Source organism: Sturnus vulgaris, chromosome 27, assembly GCF_052056855.1.
Source record: "Sturnus vulgaris isolate bStuVul1 chromosome 27, bStuVul1.hap1, whole genome shotgun sequence".
Lineage (NCBI taxonomy): Eukaryota > Metazoa > Chordata > Aves > Passeriformes > Sturnidae > Sturnus > Sturnus vulgaris.
Window position 1 is genome coordinate 2095353 of NC_142269.1, and position 26600 is coordinate 2121952.

General features: G+C 50.4%; 1 protein-coding gene across 4 annotated transcripts; it reads left to right on the forward strand.

The window, feature by feature from the left end:
* Positions 1 to 3033: 3033 nt before the first annotated feature.
* On the forward strand, positions 3034 to 26463 carry GJC1 (gap junction protein gamma 1). Of its 4 annotated transcripts, none has more exons than XM_088179451.1 (4): positions 3034 to 3080; positions 22137 to 22250; positions 24614 to 24686; positions 24819 to 26463. In XM_088179451.1, the coding sequence occupies exon 4, from the start codon at positions 24838 to 24840 to the stop codon at positions 26017 to 26019; it is 1182 nt and encodes a 393-aa protein (XP_088035577.1). In that variant the 5' UTR covers positions 3034 to 3080; positions 22137 to 22250; positions 24614 to 24686; positions 24819 to 24837; the 3' UTR covers positions 26020 to 26463. The 4 variants fall into 4 exon arrangements, with proteins under 4 accessions (XP_088035577.1, XP_088035578.1, XP_014740328.1 ...); XM_088179452.1 differs by having other exon boundaries at positions 3035 to 3080; positions 24617 to 24686; XM_014884842.2 differs by lacking the exon at positions 3034 to 3080 and adding an exon at positions 5053 to 5150.
* Positions 26464 to 26600: the final 137 nt, after the last annotated feature.

Here is a 26600-nt window from a genome sequence, read left to right on the forward strand (position 1 = left end):
TCCTGCCGGGCAGTGCCAGGAGGATCTCCCTCACCTCCCACATCTCACTTATGGCGCGTTCCCCCTCTGTCCTGGGGGAAAGTAGGGCTCAATCCCGGCTTGATGCAAGCAGAATACAACCCTAGCACCCCCATGGTCATGCTGGGGGTGCTTGTCACCTCCCAGTACAGCCCAGCACCAAACTGGGCCCCCAGGGACCAGGCCAGGCCTGGAGCAAAGCCCGGGATGCCTCCCCCAGGGCTGCAGCGGGATCAGTGTCCGGGGCTTGGCAGTGCTCGGTGCTGCACTGCACGTCCCAGGGCTCGGGGATGGGCTCTGGAGCTGAGTGCTGGGCTGCTCTGGGTGAATTTGTCGTAGGAAGAAGACATCCATCATCCCACTCGTGCTCTGCAGGGCTGGATAGCGGGGCCGGGCGGCGCCTTGGGGACACCAGGAATGGGCATCGGTGCCGGTCACACCTGCCTTCAGCGAGCACAGCCCGAGGCTGCAGTGCCCAGTGGATCTCTGCGGCTGCGGGCATCGCCCCGGCCCTCACCCCGGGAGAGGGCGTGGGAAGGAGCCGGTTCTCACGCAGGCTCTTCCCAGCAGCTGGAAAACGCTGACCCGCAGCGGGGCCGACAGTCTGTGCACATGAGCTGGGGATTTTCCGAGGAAACTGCTTTGCCCTGGGTGTGGGGGCTTTGGGCTGGACCCTGACCCCAGTCCCTGCCACGTGGCTGGAATTTCCCCACACAAAGGATCTGTGCGGGTGCAGGATGCCCCAAGGGATGTGCCTGCCCGGCCCGTGGCGCAGGTAAACTGAGGCACGTGGAATCATGTGCTGGGGGACCAGTTTATGTCATTTGTGACACGAGTCGGTCGGGGCTCAGCTCTGGGACATACCCCGGGCGTGTGCCCCCCCTCAGCAGGGCCATCAGCAATTAGTGACTCTGTGTTGACCTCCCAATCCCTGGGGACTTGGGAGGTCCCCACAGGACATGGGGAGCAGCCATCTCCTCATGGGATGAGCCCCCATCCTGTGCCATGTCCCTGTCTCCTGCTTCCAGGGACCTTGACTGGAGTCCTGCTTCTACTGTCCTCATGCCTATCTTGCTCCCAGTGCCTCCACACTGGTCCTGGTGTCCAGTTCCATTCCCACTGCCTCCACCTGCTCCCTGTGCCCTTGTGCCTGTCCTGCTCCTGATTCCCCATCCCACTCTACTTTGGTCTCCCTGTCTTCATCCTACCCCAGTCCCTGTTCTGCTTCTCAGTGTCCCTGTCCCCACCCTGCTTCTGCTGTCTCCATTTCCTTTTTGCTCCCATTGTCCCCATCACCCATTCTGCTCCCAGTGTCTTCGTAATTTTCTTACTCCTCGTGTCCCAATCCCCGGTCCCAGTGTCCTTGTCCCCTTCTTGGTCCCATTGCCCCCATCCTGCCCCTGTTGTTCATCCTGTTTCCACTGTCCCCATCACTGTCCTGTTCCCTGTGTCCCCGACCTCATCCCGCTTGCAGTGCCTGTGTCTCTGTCCTGCTTCTGATTTCCTCATCCCACCTTTCTCCTGTCCCTACACTGCTCCCAACGTCCTTGGTTTCCACCCTGCTCCTTATGTCCCCATCCTGCTCCTGGTGTACCTGTCCTGCTGCCCACGTCCCTGTTCCAGTCCTGCTCATCCTGTCCCTCCCGGACAGTGTCCTTGTCCCTGTCCCAGACCTCCACCCTGCTCTTGGTGTCCCTTGTCCTCACCCTGTCCTGTGCTCCATATCCCTGTCCCCACCCTGTTCCTGATGCCTTCATTCCCATTCTGCTCCAAATGCCCCCATCCACACACCTGTCCCAGTGTCCCCATCCTGCTCCTGCTCCCAACGTTCCCATTCTTGTCCTGTCCTCCCATGTGCCTGCACCCATCCTGCTCCCTGTCCCTTGTCCCTGACTTGCTTCTGATTCCCCATCTCAGTTTTTCCAATGTCTCTGGTCCCCACCCTGCCCCTGATGCCCTCATCTTCATCCTGCTCTTGGTGTCCCTGTTCACAGCTCCCAGTGTCCCCATTCTTGTCCTGTTCTCCATGTCCCTGTCCCTATCCTGCTTCCTGTGTCCTCATGTGCCTTCTGCTCCTGAAGCCCCCATCCCACCCTGTCCCAGTCTGTGTCCAGCTCCCTACATCCCTGTCCTCATCCTGCTCTCCCCATCCCCATCTTGTTCCCAGTGTCCCCATCACCCATATCGCTCCCAATGCCTCCATATTTGTCTCATTATGTCCCCATCCTCCTTTCAGCATCTTTGTCCCCTTCTTGTTTCCACTGCCTCCATCCTGCTCCTGGTCTCCACCCACAGTCCTGTTCCCACTGTCCCCATCACTGTCCTGCTGCTTGTGTCCTTGTCCCTGTTCTGCTCCCGATGGCCCCATTCCACCCTGTTTTGGTCTCCATATCCCTACCCTGCCCCAGGTCCTGTCCAGCTCCCTATGTCCCTGTCCTCATCCTACTCTTGCTATCCCTATCCCCATCCCTATCTTGCTCTCGGTGTCGCCATTCTACTCTGCTCCTGTCCCTATTCTGCTCCCAATGTCCCTGTCCCACGCTGTTTGTGGCGTCCTTGTCCACAGCCCTGCTCCAGTGTTCCTCTTATTCTTGTCCTGTTCCCCATGTTCTGTCCTGCTCCATGTCCTTGTCCCCATCCCCTGCTGTGTCCACACGCTGACCCCAGTGCCGTGTCCTTGTCCCTGTGTCCCCATGCTGACCCCAGTGCCGTGTCCTTGTCCCCATTCCCTGCTGTGTCCCCAACCTGACCTCGGTCCCTTGTCCTTGTCCCTGTGTTCGCACCCTGACCCCAGTCCCGTGTCCCAGCCCCGGTCCTGGTCCTGGTCCAGACTCTCCCTCCCGCCCGGGTCCCTCTGTCCCCACCCTGACCTCAGTCCCCAGTCCCAGTCCCAGTCCCAGTCCCGTGTCCCGGTCCCGGTCCGGACTCTCCCTCCCGCCCGGGTTCCTCCGTCCCCGCCCGCCCCGGCCCGCGCGCGCTGAGGGGGCTCCGCGCATGCGCCCCGCGCCCCCCGCCCGGGCTCGGCGGCCGAGGGGCCCCGGCGCCGCCACGGGCCGGACCCGGTGAGTGGGGGCTGAGGGCGCGGCGGGACCGGGCCGGGCCGGGCGGGGGCCTGAGGGCACCGAGCGGCGCCCCCCGAGGGGCCGGAGCCACTGGGGACGGCGGGAGGCTGACGGGACCGAGCGGCCGTTCCGGGGGCACCGGGAGGCGGGAGCCCGAGCGCAGTCGAGGGCCCCGAGGGGACGGAGCCGCAGGGGCTGAGGGAGGCGGAAGCCCGGAGGGACCGAGCCGGGCGCTCCGGGGGGATCCGGAGGCGCCGGGATGAGCCGGGCACGCTCCGCCGCCGGTGCCGACACGAGGGGCCGGTGTCACTCTCCGGATCTCCGCGTCCTCCCCCTTCCCCGCTGCCTTCCGCGCTCCGGGACGGGCCTCTCCGGGCTGTTCATCCCGAGGGAAGTGATGCCTGGAGGGCTTTCCCGGGCGGAGCGCCGGTGCCGGCCCGCGGCTGCACCTCGGTGATGAACGGAGCGCTCCCCGCGCTGCCGAGCGCGGGAACGGAGCGATCGCACCGGGAGACGCCACCTGTGTCACCCCCGTGTCACCCCGGTGCCCACGTCTCTTCCCGTGTCACCCCGTGCCCACCTCCCCACCTGTGTCACTCCTGTGCCCACCTCTCCTCCGGTGTCACCCCCGTGCCCACCTCCCCACCTGTGTCACTCCTGTGCCCACCTGCCTTCCCGTGTCACCCCCGTGTCACCCCCGTGTCACTCCCGTCCCCCTCCCGGCTCCGGGCAGGACGGGGCTCCCGCATCTCCAGTGTCGGCTGCTGCAGCTCCAACACAGTCCCTGGAAGCAGCAGCTCCTGCTCAGAATTTCTTGCCCGGATAAACCTTCATAGCGCTGCTGGCAGCCGAGCCAGCCCTGCCTCGAGCTGACGGGCCGCAGCCGTGCGGTTTGGCATTGCTCGAGGAAACACTTCTCCAGCTCCAGGAGTGTTTGGACAAAGCTCTCAGGCACGTACGTGGTGGGATTGTTGGGGGTGTCCTGTGTAGGGCCATCAGTTGGGCTTGATGACCTTGTGTGTCCCTTCACACTGAGGACATTCCGTGATTCTCTGTGCTTGACTCAAACGCAGAGAACGATGAGAAGAATCCTGCTCTTTTATCAGATGAGAGTTTTGGCCTCCATTGGGCCTAACTTTCACCCAGCGTCATAAAATTTCACGAGAATGACATTTGTGCAGCTATTTTTACTGGCCTTTTAAAGCCAATTCTCATTTCTGTTAGTAGGAATTAGTCCTGACACTTTCTGGTCAATGTGACCTTGCTTCCCAGTGAAGTGCTGATTTTATTCCACTGTCAAATTAATTGCAAATAGGAGATAGTTGATAGGGATTAATTAGGGCATGGATGGACCGTATGGATTCTGGAGCAACAGTTGGTACCACCGGGTTCTGATTTTTATTTGGGTGTTTGGTTGGTATTTGGAAATGAGAGGGAGAACAGAACCCTTCTGACAGACCGTTGATTGTTGTTATTATTTCCATGTCTCCTGCCTGCTCTAAGTCAAGGATAATCGGTTAAGAAAAACCCCAAACTGTCCCTTCCTGTTAGAAATCTATGTCCCGGGGATGTTCAATGAACCAGCTGTCGGTGCAGTTACCAGATCCTCCGTTCTCCAGGTCATTTAAGGGAAAAAGCTGTTTTCTGTCAAGATTCGTGTTTAGGAAAATGCAAGGTGCCCTTCTCTGTATTTTTGGTGCTTTCCAAGTCTGTTCCAAAGTTGTGCTTTCCTGCGGGAACAGGCCGGCTCGGCGCTGGGGTAGGTAAGGAGTTTAGAAGGGGATCTGAGCCTTGCTGTGCCGTTTGACTCCGAGGGCCAGTCCTGGATTTGTGCTGGCGTTAACTCCGGCACTTCCGCAGCTCTGGGGAGCGGCAGGGACGGAGCGCTGTGGTCACTGCAGGCTCGCTGGGGGTGGGCTGAGCTGTCACACGTTCTGCTGTCTGGCGAATGCACCGAGAGCTGCAGCGAGGGGCTGGTCCTCAGTGACACCGAGGGGCAGCAGCGCAGTGCTGGGCTCTCCCCGGGCTGGCCGGGGCTCTCACCATGTCTGCGGGCGTGGAGGCGGCCAGGTAAGAGCTGCGGGGCTGGGGCTGGGCTGAGCGTGGGGTCTGCCCTGTGAGCCTTGCTCTGGCTCCTTCCATGAGGAGAGCCCTTTGCAGGGTATTTCTCCAGAATCAAGAACTTGTCTGACATTTCCAAATTGAAATGCCAGCGCATGGGACAATGCAGGAGCACGGTGACACATTCCTTTGGAGGTTTCACATCACATGAAACTCGTTTTACAAGAGCATCTCTGTTTTTTGAACTGTGTTGGAAACATGACCACTTACTCCTTGGGTTTGTCACCCAGCATCTCTTGTCCTTTTGAAATGGGTTTATCAAGGTTTAGTTTAGTTTGAGTGATGAAAAGTTATTAAAAATATTTTGCTGACAGGCTTGTCCTTACCAAAGGGTCTGACTAGCTTTAGTTCTTTTAGACTAGAGTTTGTTTGTCCTACCATTGATGGAGGGGACTATTGAGTTATTACTAATAAAAACATTTCCTTTTACAAATCTAAGTGTTTTCTTAATTTATACAACAATCTTGAGTTTTCTTAAAGCAACTCACAGGTCTGAATGCAGGATTCTAGACAAGAAATGGTCATGAAATAATCTCTTTTCTAGATGTGTTCCATCCTTAGCCCTTTATTAGGGACTATTTTGCCTCTCACTTCAAAGCAAACACCCAGCTCATCACAGATAACATGCAAGTGATGCAAATACTGGTAAATAACTGGAAAATTTGGGTCAAGGACTGAGAGCACAGCGCTTGCTTTGAACAAGGCAGAGAGGAGCCCCAAGACAGTTGGGAATGTGCGAGAGGTGAGGAATTCCAGGGGTCCCAGCCCTCGGTAGGGGGAAAGTTAAAACCCAGATGATGGGCAAATTGAGATCAATTTTAAGAATTTAGCAATGCTTTTGGTACACCCTGGAGAGTTTTAATTATAGGCACAGTTTTTCTAAAGAATTCCGTGGTTCTAAAGGTAATTGGTGTGGAAATTATATTGCTTTATCTTAAAAAGTTTTTTCTGGGTTTGGGTGGTTCTAGAGTTTACAGGAGCGAATTTCTTACAAGCTGTGAAATCTAATCAGTGATGGAGAGTTTGTTATGAATTTTAATACCTAAATTTGTTGATTTAGTAATTTGCTGACTGCCAGCAACTTCGTCAGTCAAAAAAATCCCCAAACTTTCCTTATCCACCACTTTTGCCAAGGAAAGGATGAGATGCAGTGCCTGAGGTGTACGTAGGTATGATCCAGCCACTCAGGACCAACAGAGCAGCCTAGGAACACCCAGTTAGGAGCTGGATAATCCAAAGGTGCCTTTCTTGGGTGTGTTATGGATTGGGTCACTGAAAATCCAGTGCCTTGGTGCTTCTCTGGGGACCTGGAGCTGGGGAATCCAGAGCCACAAGGGCTCGGCGGTGCCGCTGGCGCCTCGTTCCTGACCCAGCTGTGATGCTGGAGAGCCAGCAGTCCTTATGGAATGGTGAGCTTTCCATGGAGAGCTGCTGGAACACCACAGAGTTCACAGAATTCCTCCCAGACCCTGCTTGCTGGGGAGAATTTTGGTGATTTGTGGTCATTTGCACCTGCAAGGGGCTGCTGGTTGAGGAAAGAGGTGATGGAATCAGGAGTTGGACTCGAGTGATCCTTGTGGGTCTTTTCCAGCTCAGGATATTCTATAATTCTCAGAAATCAGGCTGCAGCCTCACCACCAGCCTGGAGCTGGGGAGAGGGGTTTGATCTCGTGGCTCTTTCCTTACACCACTTGAGATTTTCAGCACTTTTTTTAAACATGGAAATCACAAAGGAGCGTTGCCTTGTACAAGGTACCTCTTTGGTGCCTCACCCTTCCTGCTCAGACAGGATTCTCTGAACCCCAGCAGGAACTCGGAGAGGGGAGCGATCATTAAACACTTGGAGTTAAACCCTGTGGATAATGGACCCCTTTGTTGTCGGTCCCGGGGGATGGGCGCTGCTGCCTCATTAGGGGGAAGGTGATCCTTTGCTCCCACCCTGCTTCCAGCCTTTGTGTTCTGTGCTGCCACTCCACGGAGTTGACTTGTGCTCCAGATTTATGTATTTTTAATCTGCTTAATAGGAAGCAAATTATTGCCATTTAAAAAGTTCCGTTACTATTCCCTGATTTTTATGGTGGCTCTGCTTTGTCCCTGCTGACCTGAACAGGGAAGCACATTGCTGCCCAGCAGGATGGGAGACTCTCTGAGTTACAGATGGTCCCTGGACCCTGCTGCCAGCCCCTCACGGGTGGCTGCACGGCTACCTCTGTGTGCCCTGCATTGGAAGGCAGTGAAGGGTTTATTGCAGGAGCCCCTGGCATTTATCATTTTCCAGCTGCTCTCGGCACTTCCCGCGAGCAGCACAAGTACAATTCCACTGTCCCGTGCTTGTGCCATGGAATAACAGGCTGTGCTTTTTATTGACTCCAGTTATGGTTAATAATGGTCAAATTGTATTAAATCACATTTCATTTGTTGAGTTCAGTATTGCTCAGTCTGTAAATCCCGCTCTTGAAAAAAACCCGTGTTTTTAAAATGTCAAAATCACCAAATTTCCCATTCATTGCCCATTCTTGGTCCTGGTCTGGGGAGGCTGGTTGCTTTCCATTAAAAGCTACAAAAAGGAATTTATCTTCAAAATGGTTCTTGGAGGCAAAAGGGCAATGTTAGCATTTCCTTTTCTGACCTCCTCATACCATAAATATGAATTGTTATCGCTGCTCGGGTAGTGACGCACAGTTCTCCCCAAATTCAGGACTGTCTGGAAGATCTGGTTGGGGGTTTTAAAAACTTGACTTCGTTTTTGGTGTAAAATGAAGATTTAAGGTGAAAGTTCCTGGATGTGGTGTGGGATAATTGACATACACAATGTGTGGCTGGGCAGTTGTGATCTTAGTGGTGATGCTTGGTGAAGGAAATGCTGAAAATGGCAAATATTGGAGCAAAAAGAAATTCCTTTTACTTCTGCAAACACAGAGAACTTGGTTACATACCTCAGTACTGGCCAGTAATTCCTCAATGATTCTGTTTCGAAGCAGAACCCAGGGCTTTAAGCAGTAACACAAGTTACAAGGTTTTCTAACTATAAATAAAAATCTATATTTAGGAAAAACAAATAGTGTATTTATGGACAAAACTGTATTAAAGGAAATGTGATGGAAAAATTGAGTCAGATGAGCTGATGTATGAGGCATTTCCCTCTGGAGTCATTGGGCTGAAAAATGTTTTATATGCCTAAACTTGAACAGATGCTTCAGCACACACACACAGTCCTCCCCCGGTTCATATTAGCAGTTCTGCTCATACCACTGTGATTAATTCCCAAACCAGCCTAGTTTGGGCTCTTTTCCGGGGGCTCGAGGGTATTTCCAGATCATCCAGGTACTTAAGCCATGCCTAGCTGTAAATAAGCGAGCAGCCCGGATTATTAGCAGGATTTGTTTCAAGCTTTGCATTAGCCATGTGCTTAAATGACTCACTGAGCTGGGATTTACATTTTTACATGGGAGTGAAGGATTTCTCTCTATTACCTTGCCTAGATGGAAATTGGAAATTGGTGGAGTCAGCCAGCTTTTTTGCCTAAACAAGTCCATGAAACCAGCTTTGGGCTCTCACAGTTATTAGTTCCAGCTTTTTAGTTACAAATTTGTCAGAAAACGAGTTTGAGTGTGCATGCCTGACCTCGACTGAGATACCGAGGAGGATTGAAGGAGGGAGGGAGGGAGGCAGGCATCCATATGGATGACCAGCAGATTGTGCCTCGTGTCCTTTCCAGTCCCAATGCCGCAGTCGGTGGCGCTGGAGGAGGCTGACATTTGATGATTTTCCGTCGAGCCCCCGCTCTGGTGTCCCGTTAATCTGCTGTCCCGGGGTGCAGTGTTTGCCTTGTTTGCTGTGCACAGCATTCCCTCTCCTCTCAACATCCCCAAAGTCTTCCCTAAAAGTGCCACGTCTTGGGGATGCTTCTGTCCACTCTGCTTTTCTGATTAAGGAATGTAGAAAAATGACTTCTGTGTCTAAACATGGGTCTGGCTGTGGTGTGCCTCGGGAATGCAGCTCCTACAGGATGAGGGATGATGCTGGTGGCAGCAGGGGATGTTGCTCCTGCCCGCGGTGACATCCCGGGTGAGTGGTGCAGCCCTGCCAGACTTGGAACGAGCCATTGCCTGTGAAGTTCTGTATCTCTCTCTTGCTTAAAATAGTCAAGAGCCTGGAAGGGTGATTGTATGTCTTGTGTGTGCCCATGTTCCCCTGAGGGAGAGTTTCGACTCCTTGTTAACTCCTGGAAGCCTGGCTCTGCTGTGGATTCACTGTGGATTCAGGGACAGAGATGACACCCAGTGCTGCACAGTCCTGAGGTTACAGCTGTGTCTGTAGGCAGGCAAGGGGGTTGTTGTAGGTTGTGCTCATGGGGCTGGCCTAGGTGTCAGTACATTTTTAATGGCATAAAATTAAAATAGTTAAAATTCTTAATGTATCTTGCAGGTGTGCTGCCCTGCATGCAGCATGTACTCCTAAAAATTTAAAAATCTCCTGATTCTCATGGTAAACATTGAAGTGGTTGAGAAATGACTAAATTTTACTTGCAGCAGATTTATTCACAGGAGTTACTCAGCTGTTGCTCAGATATGGAGTTAAACTATTTTGAAATGAGAAGAATTTTCATGGTGGAAACTGTGATTCCTGAGATATTATAAAGCAAAATAAAATTGAAGTGTTTGGGAGGAAGCACACGGCGATCTTCCACGGAGCCATATGGAAATTATCTTTATTCCTTGGTTCGTGTGAAGTCTTTGCTCCTTCTGGAGCTGCCTTGGAGCCTTCTCCTCAGTGCCATCCCCAGCTTGGTTTGTATTCCTTGCCTGCTCTTGCTCTCTTTGCAATCTGTGACCAAGCTGGATCGATCTGCGTGTCTGCAGAATCCGATTCCCTGCAGGGTTGTGCTGGAGAGCCGTGGACAGAAATAAATCATCACTGCCCTTCAGGTGTTCTGATTGCCTGGGATCGTCTGGCACATACACAATTCCAGGGGGCTGGAACTGAGCAGTGATTAACAGCCCCATGTATCAATTCTCTTCCCTTTGCCATCTGCTGGTGCCTCTCTTTCAGCTGCTTCATGGAGGGGCTTTTTCCCCAACACCTGGAGCCACTCTCTGCTGGCTCCTTTGGAGCAGCCACATGGATCAGGTGGAATCTTGCCTGCTTGAGTCCTGTTTCTGACCTGTCCCATGTGGGGGCTGCAGAAGAGCATGGGGGAACCTCTGGACTCAGCATTTGACTCCTTTGTGCCTACAGACTTACCCTTGCCTGCTCTGGCTTGCAGTTTTTGAGGGGTTTTCCTTCTCCAGGCTACTCCAGGTGTCACAGCTCCCTGCCTGTTTCCCTCCCTCAGCCTTCTTGCATTTTTCAACTCCCCCACCAGCCACTCCATACCTCTTCTCCATCTCCTTCTGTTCTCTGTTCCCATGACAGGAGCTGGCCAGAGTGACCAGAGCCACACTCCATGGGTGAGCCATGGGCATTCAGGGTGGCACAGCAGAGTGACCAGAGCCACACTCCATGGGTGAGCCATGGGCACTCAGGGTGGCACAGCAGTGTGTGCTGGATGTGCTTGTCCTCTGACACTGGTGAAATGCTGTTTTGGGGCTGTGCTGAGCAGTGCCAGAGCATTCACAGAGCAGCCTGACAGCCCCAAGATCTCCTGCTTGCTGAGGCCATCTCGGGGCATATCTATTTTTAGGTGAAATTGAGATTTATTTGTTTTATTCAATGTAAGCATCACTTTATCCATGTGGAATTCCATCTGCCATTTTATTTCCAGGTTGCATAGACTCATATGGTCCCTGTGCTGCTCTTCATGGTTGCTTATCCACCTCCCCTTGAATATTTCCATCAGGATCCTGGGTCACATCCAGACAGTGTCCTAGTCTGGCACAGGTCCCAGCCTCTCCCTGTGACCCCTGCACTGACTTCCCTCCCTTGCAGGAAATGACTGTTTACTCCTACTCCCTTGTCTCCCACCCAGTTGTCTCTCCATACAGGGACAGTCCCTTTTCCAGTGGCCTTTTGGGGTTCCTACAGGAAGCCTCAGATGAGAGAGACTTGCAGAGGTGAAAACCCAGAAGATCTGGAGCCCTGTGTGGGACTGGAAGTGCCTTTCCCAAAGCCACGCTGACTTTTCCCTGGTTTATTGTATTTGTACAGATAATCAATGCCCACTAATTTGGCTCTGTGTCATTAATCCTGTGTGAATGTTGGGTTTGAAGAACTACACTTTGCCAGGATTTTCTTCACAACTCGTCTTGCAGTTGCTTCCCTGTCCCAAGACAGTTTTAGGAATGGCTGTAGCCAGGCTGGGGTCCATCTCCCTGCTCCATTAATTCATCCAGCCCTCCCTGCTGGGACTCCTCAGTTTGGCTCTTTGCTCTGTAACCTTCCCTCCAGTCCCTGCAGTGGGAACCATTATCCCGGTGAGTCCCAGGGGACGGAGCTGGCAAAGAGCCTGGAGCTGTTCCTGGTGCTGTGAGTTCTGTGTAAAGGAGTCGCATCATTTTCCCTGGATGGGTTTGTCATCTCTTTTAGTGATATTAAAGCTGAGCCTGTTCCTGATGGTGGCTTTCTGCAGGGAGATTCTGGCAAGATGCAGGTGGGAGTCTGAAGTGGGAATGGTCTGAGGGCTGGAACAGTTCTGCTCTGGAGATGGGCTGGGAGACCTGGAGGTGTTCAGCTGGAGAAGAGAAGAATCTGAGGAGTCTTTACTGTGGCCTTTCAGCTTTATAAAGGAGCTTAGAAGAAAAATGGGGACTTTTTACCAGGGCCTGTAATGACAGGACAAAGGACAACACTTTTTAAACTGAGAGATGGCAGGGTTAGATGGGACAATAAAATGAAATACTTTACCATGATAGTGGTAAGGCCCTGGCACAGGGTGCCCAGAGAAGCTGTGGCTGCCCCTGGCTCCCTGGCAGTGTCCAAGGCCAGGCTGGACGGGACTTGGAGCAGCCCTGGGACGGTGGAGGGTGTCCCTGCCCATGGCAGGAGGGGCAGCAAGATGGGCTTTGAAGTCCCTTCCAACCCAAACCAGTCTGTGACTGTGTTTGGCAGAGTGGGTGCGATTGCCTTAATGAGACAATCCTGCCTTAAGGAGACAATCCTCCAAACAGCCAGTGGTTCCTTATCAGGAGTGATCTTATCTGCAGCTAATTGCCCTTTGTGAGAGTGAACGAGCTGTGATACAGCAGATGCTCGATTACCCTTTGTATGAAGGATGTTTTTGCAGGCAGACCTGCTGGGCTCTGTTAGGAAGTGGCCCAGCCCTTGTGCATTCCCGGGTGTGCCAAATAGAGATCATCTGCTGGCTCCTGGCTGGAGCTTGAAGAGGACATTACAGAGCAAGCATGAAGTTCACTCAGTGACTAACGAGATATCACCAGCCTCCTAAAATCTTGGAAGCTTGGAAATAAGAAGCTGGGGGAAGCTTGGCACTGTTGCCCTGACCATGTGTGTGGCTGCAGTGTCTCAGTGGGTTTTTCCTACCTCCAGCAGCTCCACAGCACCGGACACACCATCCCCTGCTCCCCTTGATGCTCTTCTGTCAAGTCTCATGCCCGAATTAAGCACTGGGGAGGCTGATCTGCCTTCAGTTTGCTGCTAATTGTCCCAATCTGTGTCGATAATAAGTCAGATAAAATCCTTGGCCATGGAAAGCAGTCAGGTGGAAAAACTGACCCGTCTGCCACTGTGTGCTTGGTGCAGCGTGCCTGTCACTGGGAAAAGAGCTTCTGGCCTCCTTTCATGAACCAGGAGTTATTTCCAGCTGTTCTCAGGGGGAAAAGCCCCAGTTGGTGTGTGTGTTTCCCAGCTGGAATGATGGAGCATAGGGAGTTCATCAGTGCTTCAAGTCTCTTCCCAAGGGGATCTCAAAGTATTCAAGTCTTTCAGAAAAGGACAGTTTTATGTTTCTTATTTCATTACAGGAATTTTTTTTTTCAACAAATAAGTCAGTGAATCTATGTGCATATTTATATTCTAAATTTTATCTTTGGCAAAATAAAACTGTTAAGACTCCTGTTGAACTCAAGCTGGAGTAACATTTTAATGCCAGTATTGCAATCTGCTGCCTTACTCTGCTCCTTGTCTCAGAATAAACTGTGTAAAACCAACTTTAGTGAAACAAAACTCTTCAGCTGTTTCTGTGGTTTAGCAGCACTTGGGAGACGTTGAAGCAGTAGTAGAGGGAGTGAGGTGCTGGCTTGTTGTAGACCTGTTCTCTGGCAAGGTGCTGTCCTTGGCTGTCCATCCCAACACCATCTCCATGGATTGTTGTGCCATTTGGCACAGCTGGCCACTGTCCTTGGTGCTCTGCAGAGTTGGGTGAAGTCACAGGAGGCTGCAAGGCTCTCTGCTGCTGTGTCCCAGCACAGGAACAATCCAGGTCCAGTTTAGCAGAGGTGTTCCGAGTACTGGGTGGCCTGAAAGCACCAGCATGGTGGGGAGGGTTTGTAATGGTGAGGCTTTGGTTTGCAGTGTCCTCTGCCTCTGAACATCCTTCCCTCTCTGCAGAGCTGCTGTTGTAGAAAATGTGATGTGGATTTGGTGGAGTTGTAGGCTGAGGCGGTGGCTCCCACTAGACCAGATAGAGCTGGGGAATAAAACTCTTTTTTCTGAATGTGGGTCACAGAGAAGCAGCTGCTGTGTTGCAGGATGGGTGACTGGGGACGTTGTGGCAGACTGTGTCGGGGTGTGTGGTGTCTGTTTCATTTACAAGCTGTTCATGGTAGTTTTTGAGGCTTATCTATGAAGCAAACACTGTCGTGGTTTCTCTTGACTGTCATAAGATGGTGGTGGGAGCATTAGGTGTTCATCCCCATCCGATTGCCTCCCGCTCAGCCAAGAGAGAGCCTTTGATTCTGATGTACAGGAGCCGACAGAATTGCTCTCTTTTGGCTTATCTCTCCTTTCCTGAAATGGCCGTGAGAGTGATATTTGGGTCAGCTGCTTCCAGTGTGTCATTTTCTTTTGACACTCATCCCTCTGAGCGCAGAGGAGGAGCCCGCTGGGGAAATGCTGTGGAGCTGTTGGCTGCAGTGGAATTGGGTGTAGTTAAGGGGTGTTGTGGTTATTTGAATTGCTGATCACATCAAGGCAGGGAAACCTTTGATGCCTGACTGGAAGGGTGTGGGATTGAGGATGGCCTTCCCCAGAGCTCGATGCCAGAGAGCTGCAGGGATCCAGGTAAGCACATGGATGCTGCAGCCTGTCCAAAGCTCCTGCTCCCCAGGATCCCCTGTCCCTCAGTGCCTGCTGGGGATGCAGTGCCCAGAGGTTCTGTGTGTTCTGTGTGTTCTTCCCTTTGGACCCTTGTGGGTCTGTCCAGGGAAACAGGATTGTTCTTTCTTGCCTCACTGCAGTGCTTGGGGTCGTGGTGGGAGGTTTTGGGTGGGCCCAGGTGCTGCTGTTCCCTGGCTGTCACAGTGGGTTTGCATTGTCTGGGCTCTGCTAAACCCTGCATGTCCCCAGGTGTCCCCTGAGGGGCAGTGCTGGTGTTGGGCCTGCCTGCACAGGCAGAGTTTGCAGCAGGACACTCTCTGCCTTTTCTTTCTTTTCTTTCTTTTCTTTCTTTTCCTTCTTTTCCTTTCCTTCCCTTCCTTCCTTTCCTTCTTTCCCTCTGCTGTTCCTAGACTCATGAGTGTGTCCTGGAAGGGGCTGAATCCCTGGGATTCATTGGCAGGTGTGTGCAAGAACCCCAGCCCCAGTCTATCACACTCTCACTTGAATTACTGTTGGCCACTCGGGACCTGCCTTTTGTCATTCTCCCCACTGCAATTTTTCCATCTTTCCCCTTCCATTTGCCATATTTGTTAAAATAACTTCTAGGAACACAGTTCCCAATAGGCAGCAGTATGATATTTTTAATATTTTAATAATGTATTTTGTTATATCATGCCACTACAAGTAGCACTGTGGCAGTTGGAAGAATCTCAGGTCACAGTTTCACTTGCTTGTGTGGCTCAAGACCCTGCTACTTGTCCCCTCTCTATTATGTTTATTCTTACAGGAAAAATTGCTAAATTGCTTTGCTCCTGTTGCTGTTGCCCAGACTGTTCTCCATGATCCCCAGGGAATGATGATGTAAAATTGATACACAGCAAATTCCACTTAAACATAAGAAAAACTTTTCTTACTCTGTGTGTGGTCAGATGTAGGCTCACACTGCCCAATCTGACTTTCCAATGCTTTTGTTTCTGGAGGTGTTTAATGGGGTCAGGCTGCCCAGAGAGCAGTGATGTCTCCATCCTCAGAGGTGTTTAAAACCTGGCTTGACATGGGCCTTCCAGCCTGCTCTGCTTGACCCTGCTTTGGGGTGTGCTGGTTTAAACTACCAGCTATCAGAACATTGCACATTTCTGGAAGTGATGCATTTGGTACAAGGGACCTTAGGGTTTAAGCACTTTCAGAAGTGACTGAAGTAAAGCTCTGTCACTTACAAAGGGACTGTCAGCCTCACATCAGTCAGTGTTGGGGTGTTTGGTTTTGTCCAGAGGTAGCACATGGTGTGTCTGAGCCAGGGTTTATCAGATGGATGCCTGGTCCAGGAGCTGTTCCTAGGAAGGAGAACTCTGGTGTTGGGGATGAGTGCTGACTGTGTGTGATCACCTCATGGAAAGCCTGCAGGATCCCTATGGCAGGAAGGACAGGAATTGGCAGCTCACACTCAGGAGTGTTCTGTGCCCCTGAGGCCACGTTCAATCTGATGGTAGGAACAGACTTTCTCAAGGCTGCCCTTCAGATCTTTGGATTTTAAGGGTATCTGTTGTCTGCAGACAGCCTGGGCTGGCAATCCAAGACCTCGGGATTAGGTTAAACACTTGGTCTTGACCTCAGAACAGCAGTATTGGGTGTTTTCTCTCATATGGCTTGAACTTCAGATTCAAATTCTTTAAAAAAAAAGTCTTTTACCTACCCTGTAATTCCTTGTTTTCAACATCCGGCTGAATTACACAGGGAAAGCTTTCTGTGCCTCACTGGCTCCTCTGCATGGAGGAGCAAGAGCAAGCAGGGCCTGGTGGGTTGTGCTGGACCTGCCAGTGCTGCAGGAGCCCAGTTCATCCAGAGCTGCTCAAACAATCCAGGCTCAGTGGGGTTAAACTGTGGTGGAGATGAGCTGTGAGATGTGTGAGCCTGGAGGAGAGGGGACAGGGGGAGTGCTGTGGAGTAAACACTGGGTTTGTTCTGAGCTCCAGTAGCTCTTCCTTGCTGGATTATTCCTCATGTGCCAGCAGGGTGTGGAGGAGGGGATTGGTTCCTGCTGCAGGCTCCAGTCCCTGCACTGTGCTGGCTCCCCAGGGTTTGGTGTTGCTGTGGCTGAGGCTGCCCGAGGGGTTTCAGTGTGGCTGAAGCAGCACCAAAGTCTCTGACCACTTCATTCCTCCTTAATCCCATTTCACATCACCACTGTTACAGATACATAGTATGGTATTGGCTTTTTGCAAATATTAGGGTGGATACTAAAGGTGTGCTGTTGAAATGGTTTTTAAGATATAGTTTTCTTTAAGAGTAACATGGGCTGGTAAACTGTCTTTGTGGTAAGTGAACTGCCTTGGTTGGGTAACACCCAATAAAGACACCTGCTACTGATACACCAGTTACCAGCACCGACCATCTATAAAAATTGAAGACCACAGCCCAAATTGACTAATAAAAAAATGAATTAAAACCACAGCCAAGAAACACACATGCTCTAAAAAGGCAAACTCAAAGAGTAGCCATGTAATACAGTTCCTAGAATATGGAAAATATTTTATTAAAAAGCTTGAAAATGTACGATAGATCTATGAATATGCAACGGGCTGATGAATTTAATGGGTGTCTTCAAAACAGCAGGGGTGCTCTTATAACCTTTTACTTCATTGTTTGTCTCTTACTGTCTTTTATTAAACCTTTTAAAATCTACCAGGAAAGTGAACCTCGTTTTTCACAAGCACAGAGCTGGCACTTCTGCCTCCTGATACCTGGCATGTGCAGGCTGGGTGTGAGGAGCAGCCTCAGGCTGGTGTTAGGAGACAAGAAATGCCAAACTGGGAGCTCGTTCTGGCAGTCTGTGAGCTGAAACACCTCATTCCCATCCTTGGGAAGGGATGCTGATTGCTGAGCGTGTGTGAAGGGATTCAGGGTGACACAGACCCCACAACAGGCCTCCAAAAATCTCGTGAGGTGACAGACACTGCACAGCCCAGCCTCCATTTTCCATGCAGCGTGTTGTCACTGCAGGCTCCTGCTCTCACATGAACTCGGGCCCGTCGTGTCCGCCTTGCGGTGCCTGCCCTGCACACGCAGCTCCTGCAGCAGCACGCTTGCTGTAGGTGCAGGAAAAGCTGCTTTGGGCCAGCACAAAACACGTTGTGATTTCATTTGAATTTTGTCACTGCGGGGGAGTGTTGCTAAAATTGTCACTTGGCTTCCCATGTTAGCAGTACCTAGAGGGCACGCCGAGGCGACCGGAGGTTCATGTCTGAGCTGCAAATTCCAGTTTATCTGTAAGCTCAGTGCTCGGGTGGGTATATGTTGATTTTCAAAAAGATACGTACTTGACATCTTTATTTTTTTGACAGCGCAAGAATCTTATTATATCCCTACCTCTTACCCATATTTTCCTGTTCTATTTATATCCCACATAGGATCTGTGGTCTCATAATTCAGCGTGGGGTTTTTTAGACTCGGGGGATTGGTCAGGGAATCAGCAGAGCCTTGTTAGCATGCCTGGGATTGGAAGGCACCATTCAGAAACGGTTTCCAAATTGACATTGACATTGTGGCTTTTTCCAAACCATTCTCTGCTGTCGCCACGTGAGCCCTGCCAGATGACAGAGGATTTATTTGAAAGAGCACTGTGTGCTCTCCAAAAAGTCCCAGCCTTTTCCTTCCCAAGTATTCTATAAGATTAAAAATAAAATGCAGTGCACTTTTGTTACTCTTTTTCATATTTATTGCTGAAAATAGGAGTAAAATTGATGGTGATTGGACCCAGTTCCTTCAGAGAGCATAGAAGGGTGATAGCTGTGAGTTGTCTCATTCCAGGGATATCCCCACATCCTTACCCTTGTGTCACTCAGGACATTGGACACTGGAGTTACTGCTCAGGGAATGCAGGTGGCATCAGCACAAGGCTCACCAGATTTGGGATGTGTTGGCACCATTCCAGTGCTGGGTCTGGCCACAGCTCTCTGCTTTCTTGAGCAGTAAAGTCTTATTCATTTTCCAGGTTAAAAAAAAAAAACAAAGGAACCCCTGTGCTTCCCCAAAAGTACTTGTAAATCATGTAATTTCTTACTTTTCAATGTAAATGAGATCTGAATGAATAATGCTAATTATTCATTCATCCTAATTCAAATACTGTTTTAATTAGCCTGTGGGCCCAATTTCACTTTCATGCAGCATGAAATCTCTTTTGATTAACAACAGAATTGCTATGCATTTCTTCTTATTTTTTTCCTGCTCAGCACATGTCTTTTTAAACTACTTAAAAACAAAACAAAACAAATAAATCATTAATAAATTAATCAAATTTCATTAGCATGACCTGGGAAGACACAATTTAGGGAGGAAAAAAGTATTCTGAGATATATTTGTTCTCCTTAACAACTGCCTTGAGGCTAGAAAGCCTGCAGAGAAGCTGTGTCTGAGGAGGTGCTGAGGAGGTGAAATATGGAAATTTAGGGAGAAATTTCCTCCACCACCCCCTGCCATCAAAGGGCAGGGACACCTTCCACTAGACCAAGCTCCATCCAGCCTGGCCTTGGACACTGCCAGGGATCCAGGGGCAGCCACAGCTGCTCTGGGCACCCTGTGCCAGGGCCTCCCCACTCTCATGGTAAAATATCCTGTCTAACCCTGCCCACTCATAGTTTAAAAGCATTGTCCCTTGTCCTGTCACTACAGATCTTGATAAAATGTCCCCATTTTTTTACAAGCTCCATTTAAACTGAAAGGTCACAAGATGGTCTCTCCATCTTTACTTCTCTGTGGTGAACAACCCCTACTGTCCCAGCCTGTCTCCATAGCAGAGGTGCTCCAACCCTTGGAACATCTCTGAGGACTCCCTCTAACAGGTCCATGTGTGTCCCGTGCTGGGGTCTCCAGAGAATTCCCCCCCTTGCCTTCTGCCCACTCTGCTTTGGGTGCAGCCCAGGGGACACTTGGATTTCTGGACTGTTCATCCTGCAGTATCCCCAGGTCCTTCTCTGCAGGATTGCTCTCCCAGTCTTTGCTGCTGTTGGGGATTACCCCAGCCCAGATCCAGGACCCTCCAGTTGGCCTTGCTGATGTTCATGAGTTTCCCACGGGCCCACTCTCCAGGCTGTCAGGATCCCTGGGGATGGCATCCCTTCCCTGCAGAGTATCAGCTGTGCCCCTCAGCTTGGTGCCATCCTTGGACGTGCTGAGGCTGTGCCCAGCCCCACTCCTGTCACTGATGGAACGACATGAAATGAGTCCTGGTACCACAGAAACATCCCAGAAGAGCTTGGGAGGGATCCACACGGATCATCCAGCCCAGCTGCCTAATGCCAAACCAAACCAGCACTCCCTGCACCCTCCTGCTCAGGTGCTTTGGGCTGTAGCTGCCAATGCGTACTGAGTTGGAGCCAAGGGGCTCCAGTTTGTACTGGGCTGGGCCCAGTCTGTGCTGAGACAAGGCCAGGAGATGGTTCTGAAGGTTTTTGGGATTTGACAGCCTGGAGTGAGGCTGCCTTGACACACACGTGGTGCTGGCTGTGCTGCCCTCCTGTTCCATCTCGGGGGAATGGGGACACTGCTGGAGCATTGCAGCTTCCTCCTGCCCCACTGCTGTCCCTGCCACACCTCAGCTCTGCCATCCAAGGGCAGGAGTTTGAGCATTTTACAGTGACTGTTGCTCCATGGGGTAGTTCTTCCCACCCTGAGTGGTGGGAAGACATCACAGGAAAAAGCTGAGGTGAAATTTTAAATATTAAAATGCTTAAGTTTATAGCCAACCCCCCATGGGCTGGGTAGAGGAGGGGGCACGCCTGAGGAGCCATTGTGAACAACAGCCATGTTAACTCCAGAAATTCTTCACCTGAAGCTGATTTCTTTTTTCCCATATACCTGCTCCAAATTCTTCTTCATTCTCTCTGGATGTCAGCGCCTGCAAAGCTTTAATTCAGGAGCCAGCTGCTGTCAGGGAAAAGCCTCCTGATATTTCATCATGGATCCTGCCCACTCCAACGAGCCTCCTCCGCTGGAAGTGCTGAAATGAACTTATGACAAATACAAGGAATGAAAGTCTCAAATGCACTTTCTGGCATGACTTAAATTAGCTGAAATTGCTGACATTCTGTCTTTCTCAGATGCGTGTCAGTGTCCATAGACTTTTCTTTCAAACATTGGAAAATTATTGAGTTAAATGTTGCCAGAAACAACAGATGCAGGAGCGTGGGGGCACGTTGGGTAAAGGTTACTGTGATGTGTCTGGGTGCTGCAGCACATGGTGGAGAGGCAGAACGTGCCCCTCTGACCTTGGCTGATCCCACAGAACGGAAGGACACCCCCGGAATTCTGCTTGGAAGTTCTTGGGTTTGTACTTCATTTAATTTGGATGGGCTGAACCTTTCCAAGATTTAATGACTGGTCATTTTACTTAAACCAAAACATTTGCTTAAAGACCAGGAAGTTCTTTTCCTGCTCGTGGGTCCTCCTGTGTTTGTCCCAGCAGGTCTCCTCAGGACTAGGACTAAATGGACAGTGACACTTTGTTGGCGAATAGAATCAGCTCTTGGGCAGCTCCAGAGCTCCACAGCCAGAACACACTAATTGGCAGGTCTTGGTTGTTAACCACAGGTTGAGTAAATCCTCCTGCATCCCAGCACATGTCTGTACATAGGTCTGCCACTTTGTGCATTGATACAAGTGGTGGAATTCAGGTTGGGAATCAAAGGAATGATTCCTGTGTTGCTACCTTTCTGCAGGTAGTAAATGCACCATGAAAAGCTGGCATGTACCTCGGAGAAGTTTCTTAGATGGGAGGTAGCAGCTTGTCTAAAAGTAAAGGTTCTCTTACTGAAATCTGCACTCATTTCAAATTTCCCTGTCCTTAACTGCTGAGGAATGTGACAGTATATGAAAATTTAAAGGCTGGTTCCTGCTGTTACTCCAAATTTACATTGGCAACAGCGTTTAATTAATTTCAAATTTACTTAGTATTTTAGTTTCAGTGAAAAGTGTGGCCCTGACATTTTCAGGGGATAAGAATTAACCTCTTAAATTCCTTTGGGTTTTGTCTCTTTTTTAGTTGATGAATCACGAGGTGCCAGTGGGGACATGCCTGTCCTGTTGGTGCCCAAGGTGATGAGATGGGCAGAGCAGTGTGGTGGGAGGGGGGTATTGGGGCTCCTCCCCTCTGTTAACCTCCTGTTCCAGATGTGGGGTTCACCTGCCTTTGCTGCCTATTGCAGCCTTCTCAGGCACGTGCAGGACCCCCAGACTGACTGTGCCCTTCATCTGGACTCCAAATTGAGTGGGAAATGCTGAGTGTGAGGTGTCTCTGCACTGTCTCACCCACTGACACAGAGCTGCACTTGGGTGCCTTTCTGAAATGGGGGTGCTGAGCCCCCACTGCAGGAAGGGGCTGCACTGGGACTGGAACCTCTGGTCTCTTTGTTATAAACCTTTTATTTCAGCCAGCGCTCTGTGGAATGATGGCAGCAAGGTTGTGTTGAAGAGAAGCTTGGATGGAAGCCTTGGGAGGATTGCATGCACCTCTAATAGCTGTTACCTGTGGAACACATCTGATTTAAACATGTCCTTCTTCAGGGCTGAGTGCAGGTGGTCTGTCCACCTGAGTGAGAGATTTTTGTCCTAACTGGTAATTCTGATGGCACATCATGGTTCTGATTCACTGCTATTGAGATTCATTTTCATTTTCCTCCTGTATTTCATAACTAAGCAACTTGATCTCTCTAAATCACTCACTTTTAGGCATCTTCCCTGTCCCTCAGCTGGTTTTGAGCCTCCTGTGTCCACTCTCTGATGCTGGAGCAAGTGCTGAAGGATGCAGCCGCAGGCGCCCGGGGCTGTCTCGCTAACAAGGAGGTAAGGTCACCCCCCGGCTGCTGATTGCAGGTGACACAGCCGGGGCTCACATCCTCCACTGCAGCAGCAGCTCTCCTTGAGACCCTGATCCTTCAGGGGCCTCACCCCCTTCCCTGTCACCTGACACCCACAGCAGCCTCTCCCCCTGTTACAAACCCTGCTCTGCTGGTCCTGAGCTGCACTGAATGTGGTTCAGGCAGTGGAGCTGTTCCAGGGGCCTCAGCCTCCCCAGCAATCCCTGTTTTCCTGTACCACTGCTAACTCTCATCTCCAGGTCTCAGCCTGCAAACTTGTGGCCCATGAGCCCATTTTGCCAGCAGCCACTCCCCAGTTGAGCTTGGGAAGATCCAGCCTGGCTGCCAGGGATTTTCAGAGCTGCTGTAATTATGGAACTGATCTTGGACCTAATGTGGAAATAATTTGTCAAGACTTTTCTTATTTCTGATCACTTAATATGGCCTTTTTAAATACTCCCCTGTGCTATTTTTTTTCTCTCAGTGTCATGAAGTGATAAATCAAATGTCCTGCACAGCCCATCCACACCATATCTCTGCTCTTGGCTTTTTAGTGAATACTGAATTCCACCAGAGGGAGATCACATTTATATCCTTTAATTCTGCATTGCTTGTATCGCCTCACATTTCATTATTTTGCCTATAAACAACTCTGTAGTTACGTGGAAGAAGTTGAATAGTTCCAAGTACTAGTTTTCTTCCAGTCTCCTGGCATTTCTTCACGTTAAGAATAAATCCCCTTTAAGATCAGATTGCTGGAAATGTGTCCAGTTCTGCAGTCAGGATCTGTCACCAAATGTTGTTCTGTTGTAATAATTTCTTTTAATAATCTTTAACAAATTTATATTTGACATCATCAAAAGACTAAAAGATGCCTCATCTCCTGTTGCTCTAACAGTGTCCAACAGTAGTTCCTGTGTTTTACCAGTTTCACTCCTTGGAGCTCCAGGAGGGCCTGCATTGTTTCTGGGATTTGTTCAAAGTGTTGCCAGACAGGAGTTTCCAAGGATGGGGTTTTTACTGTTAATATTGCAAATTTATCCTGGAATTATGGAATGGTTTGGGTTGGAAGGGGCCTTGCAGCCCATCCAGTGCCACTCCTGCCATGGACAGGGACACCTTCCACTGTCCCAGGCTGCTCCAAGCCCCGTCCAACCTTGAACACTTGAACACTTCCAGGGGTCCAGGGGCAGCCACAGCTTCTCTGGGCAACCTGGAGTCTGCAGCCATTGGAATTTGGCAGAGTTGCCTGTGGCACACTGTGCCAGGCCTGGGAGCGTGGCCAGGCCCGGCAGTTCCGGCTCAGCTCAGCTCCTGCCAGTGCTGTCCCTTCTGCCCTCACCACCCACCACTCACTTCTGGGGAGTAGCTCTTCTAAAAGTTTTGACAGGTAACTCTTTCTAACCAGGTTTTCACTACAAAATCCACACCAAAATCTTTTCTGAACCTGGCAGGAAGGTTTTGAGCCTCCCCGAGGGGCTGGACCCAAATCCATCTGATGCCTAGAGGAGCTGAAACAGAGGCTACACAGAGTTAAGAAGAACAAAGTGGATATTTATTGAGGGGCCTTCAAAGGCCACACCTTGACAGTGCCAGTTCCACAGTCCTGGCCCTGCTCAGCTGGCTCCAAGATGGAGGCAAAAGAGAGCTGGGTCATGAGATCTCACATTTTTATAGGTTTTAGTCCATTTCCATACAGAAGTCAACTGTCCAATTAATAGCCTCAAATCATGAACTTTTATCCTCCTTGCTTGCTTGCCCACCTTCCTCTTTTCATGTTGTTTATGCTTAGGGCCTGAAGTTTGAAGAGATTGTCCATGAGTCCCCATCTGGAATAGGACTCTTTTGTCTTCACCACCCTATGAAAAGATCCTAGGAACCCTTAATATAAAACTAAAAGCTGCACACCAAAGCAGACCAGAAAAACTTAAAACTTAAGGCATCACATCCACAGGATGGTTCGAGCACAGTTAGAAGTTCCTTGGCCCAGCCCTGTCCATAGGCTGGCCCTGCAGAGTGCCACTGCTCAGGCCACCAGGTTGTCCTGCCTTTGCATCACAGGTGGGCTGGGCCATCCCTTCCTGAATTAGGACAGCTGGCACTGCCCTTGGACACAACAGTGTCTGCTGTGGGTTGTGGCTGAGAACATGATCACCAGCCCAGGCTTTAACAAATTAAAAATTGGTTAACAATTTTAACAAATTGTTTTTGAGTCTTCAGCTTCCACTTTAAATGTTATTATCAACTTGTGACATATAGAGCAGATGTGTCTCTCTCTTGGGACTGGGGAGTAGCTTTGGGAGCACATTTTTTTATGAAATGATACTGAACTGCTACTTTCTCTTACAGCAGATTCCTCAAAAGCCTGCGGAGGAGACGTAGGATCTTCAAGCAGATTCTGGCAGCTGGATCCCGATAGCAGGTGGTGGTGACAAACATGGATGGGAGCTGGGTGTAAAACTCTGGGGTTTTCAGACTCTCTTGGTTGCGTTTGAACTGTTTAGGCTCGAGCTGATCAACTCATAAATATTTGGGGGTTCTGTTTGTTTTTTAGATAAACTCATTTGACCACCATGAGTTGGAGTTTTCTGACCCGCCTGTTAGAGGAGATCCAGAACCACTCAACCTTTGTTGGCAAAATCTGGCTGACAGTGTTGATTGTGTTTCGGATTGTCCTAATTGCTGTGGGAGGAGAATCCATTTATTATGACGAACAAAGCAAGTTTGTGTGCAACACAGAGCAGCCTGGCTGTGAGAACGTCTGCTACGACTCCTTCGCCCCTCTCTCTCACGTCAGGTTCTGGGTGTTCCAGATCATTCTCGTGGCCACTCCCTCGGTGCTGTACTTAGGCTACGCCATCCATAAAATCGCCCGGATGGTGGAGCACAGCGAAGCCAGCAGGAGAGCCAGGAGGAGGAGCTTGCCCATCCGCTGGAAACAGCACCGGGGCTTGGAGGAGGCTGAGGGTGACCATGAGGAAGACCCGATGATGTACCCGGAGATTGAGGTGGAGAGCGTGCGGGAGAGCAAAGAGAAGCAGAGCCCGGCCAAAGCCAAGCACGACAGCCGGCGGCAGATCCGCGAGGACGGGCTCATGAGGATTTACGTCCTGCAGCTCCTGGCCAGGGCCCTGTTTGAGGTTGGCTTCCTGGTGGGGCAGTATTTCCTGTATGGCTTCCAGGTGAGCCCCGTGTTTGTGTGCAGCAGGAAGCCCTGCCCGCACAACGTCGATTGTTTCATTTCGAGGCCGACTGAAAAGACCATTTTCCTGCTGATAATGTACGGGGTGAGCTGCATGTGTCTGCTCCTGAATGTCTGGGAGATGCTGCACTTGGGGTTTGGCACCATCCGGGACACGCTGAATGCCAAGAAGAAGGAGCTGGTTGACTCTGGGACCTTTAACTACCCCTTCACCTGGAACACACCCTCGGCTCCCCCAGGCTACAACATCACCCTGAAGCCAGAGCAGATGCAGTGCACGGAGCTGTCCAACGCCAGGATGGCCTACAAGCAGAACAAAGCCAACATAGCTCAGGAACAGCAGTATGGCAGCAACGAGGGCAACATTCCCGCTGACCTGGAGATCCTGCAGAGGGAAATCAAAGTGGCTCAGGACCGCCTGGACCTTGCCATCCAGGCTTACAACAACCAAAACAACCCCAGCAGTTCCAGAGGGAAGAAATCCAAAGCAGGCTCGAACAAAAGCAGTGCCAGTAGCAAGTCAGGAGATGGGAAGAACTCGGTCTGGATTTAACGCTGGCTCGGTTGATACACTGTGGTTTTTTCTCCAAGTTTCTCATAACCAGCAGTCCCATGAATAATGGCTTCCATGAAGGGAATATTTGACTCTGCTGATTTTCAGGGATACCGTTGGCTCGTGATTCAGCCCCTGGAAAGGGTTTATACACTGACTCTAGGACTTTAGAACTTTATTCTTTTGTCTTCCAAGTCAGAAGACAAATAGCTATATTTAATTCATTCTCATTGAACGGTTTATGCTGTATGTACAGTATTATAGTACATTTATTATGCACAATTTTTTTTGTATTTGTACACTGGATCTGAGGTTACACTTTTTATATCAACAAGGACAAAGCAATGGGTAGCCATTAGCATTTTGTTAATTTTATTATTGTTGTCTGCAGTTATGTCATTGTTCTTCCTTGATTTCCAAGTAAAACTTTTTATAAAACTTTTCTATGCTGCGTTTCCAAAGTGCCTTGAACATGCAGAAGTGGAGTCTCTGGGCAGCTCATGGATGCAGATCATGAGCAGGGAAAGATTTGGGAAACCTCTGTCAATGGTGCTCCTGACTCTGTCCTTTACTAAATTAAC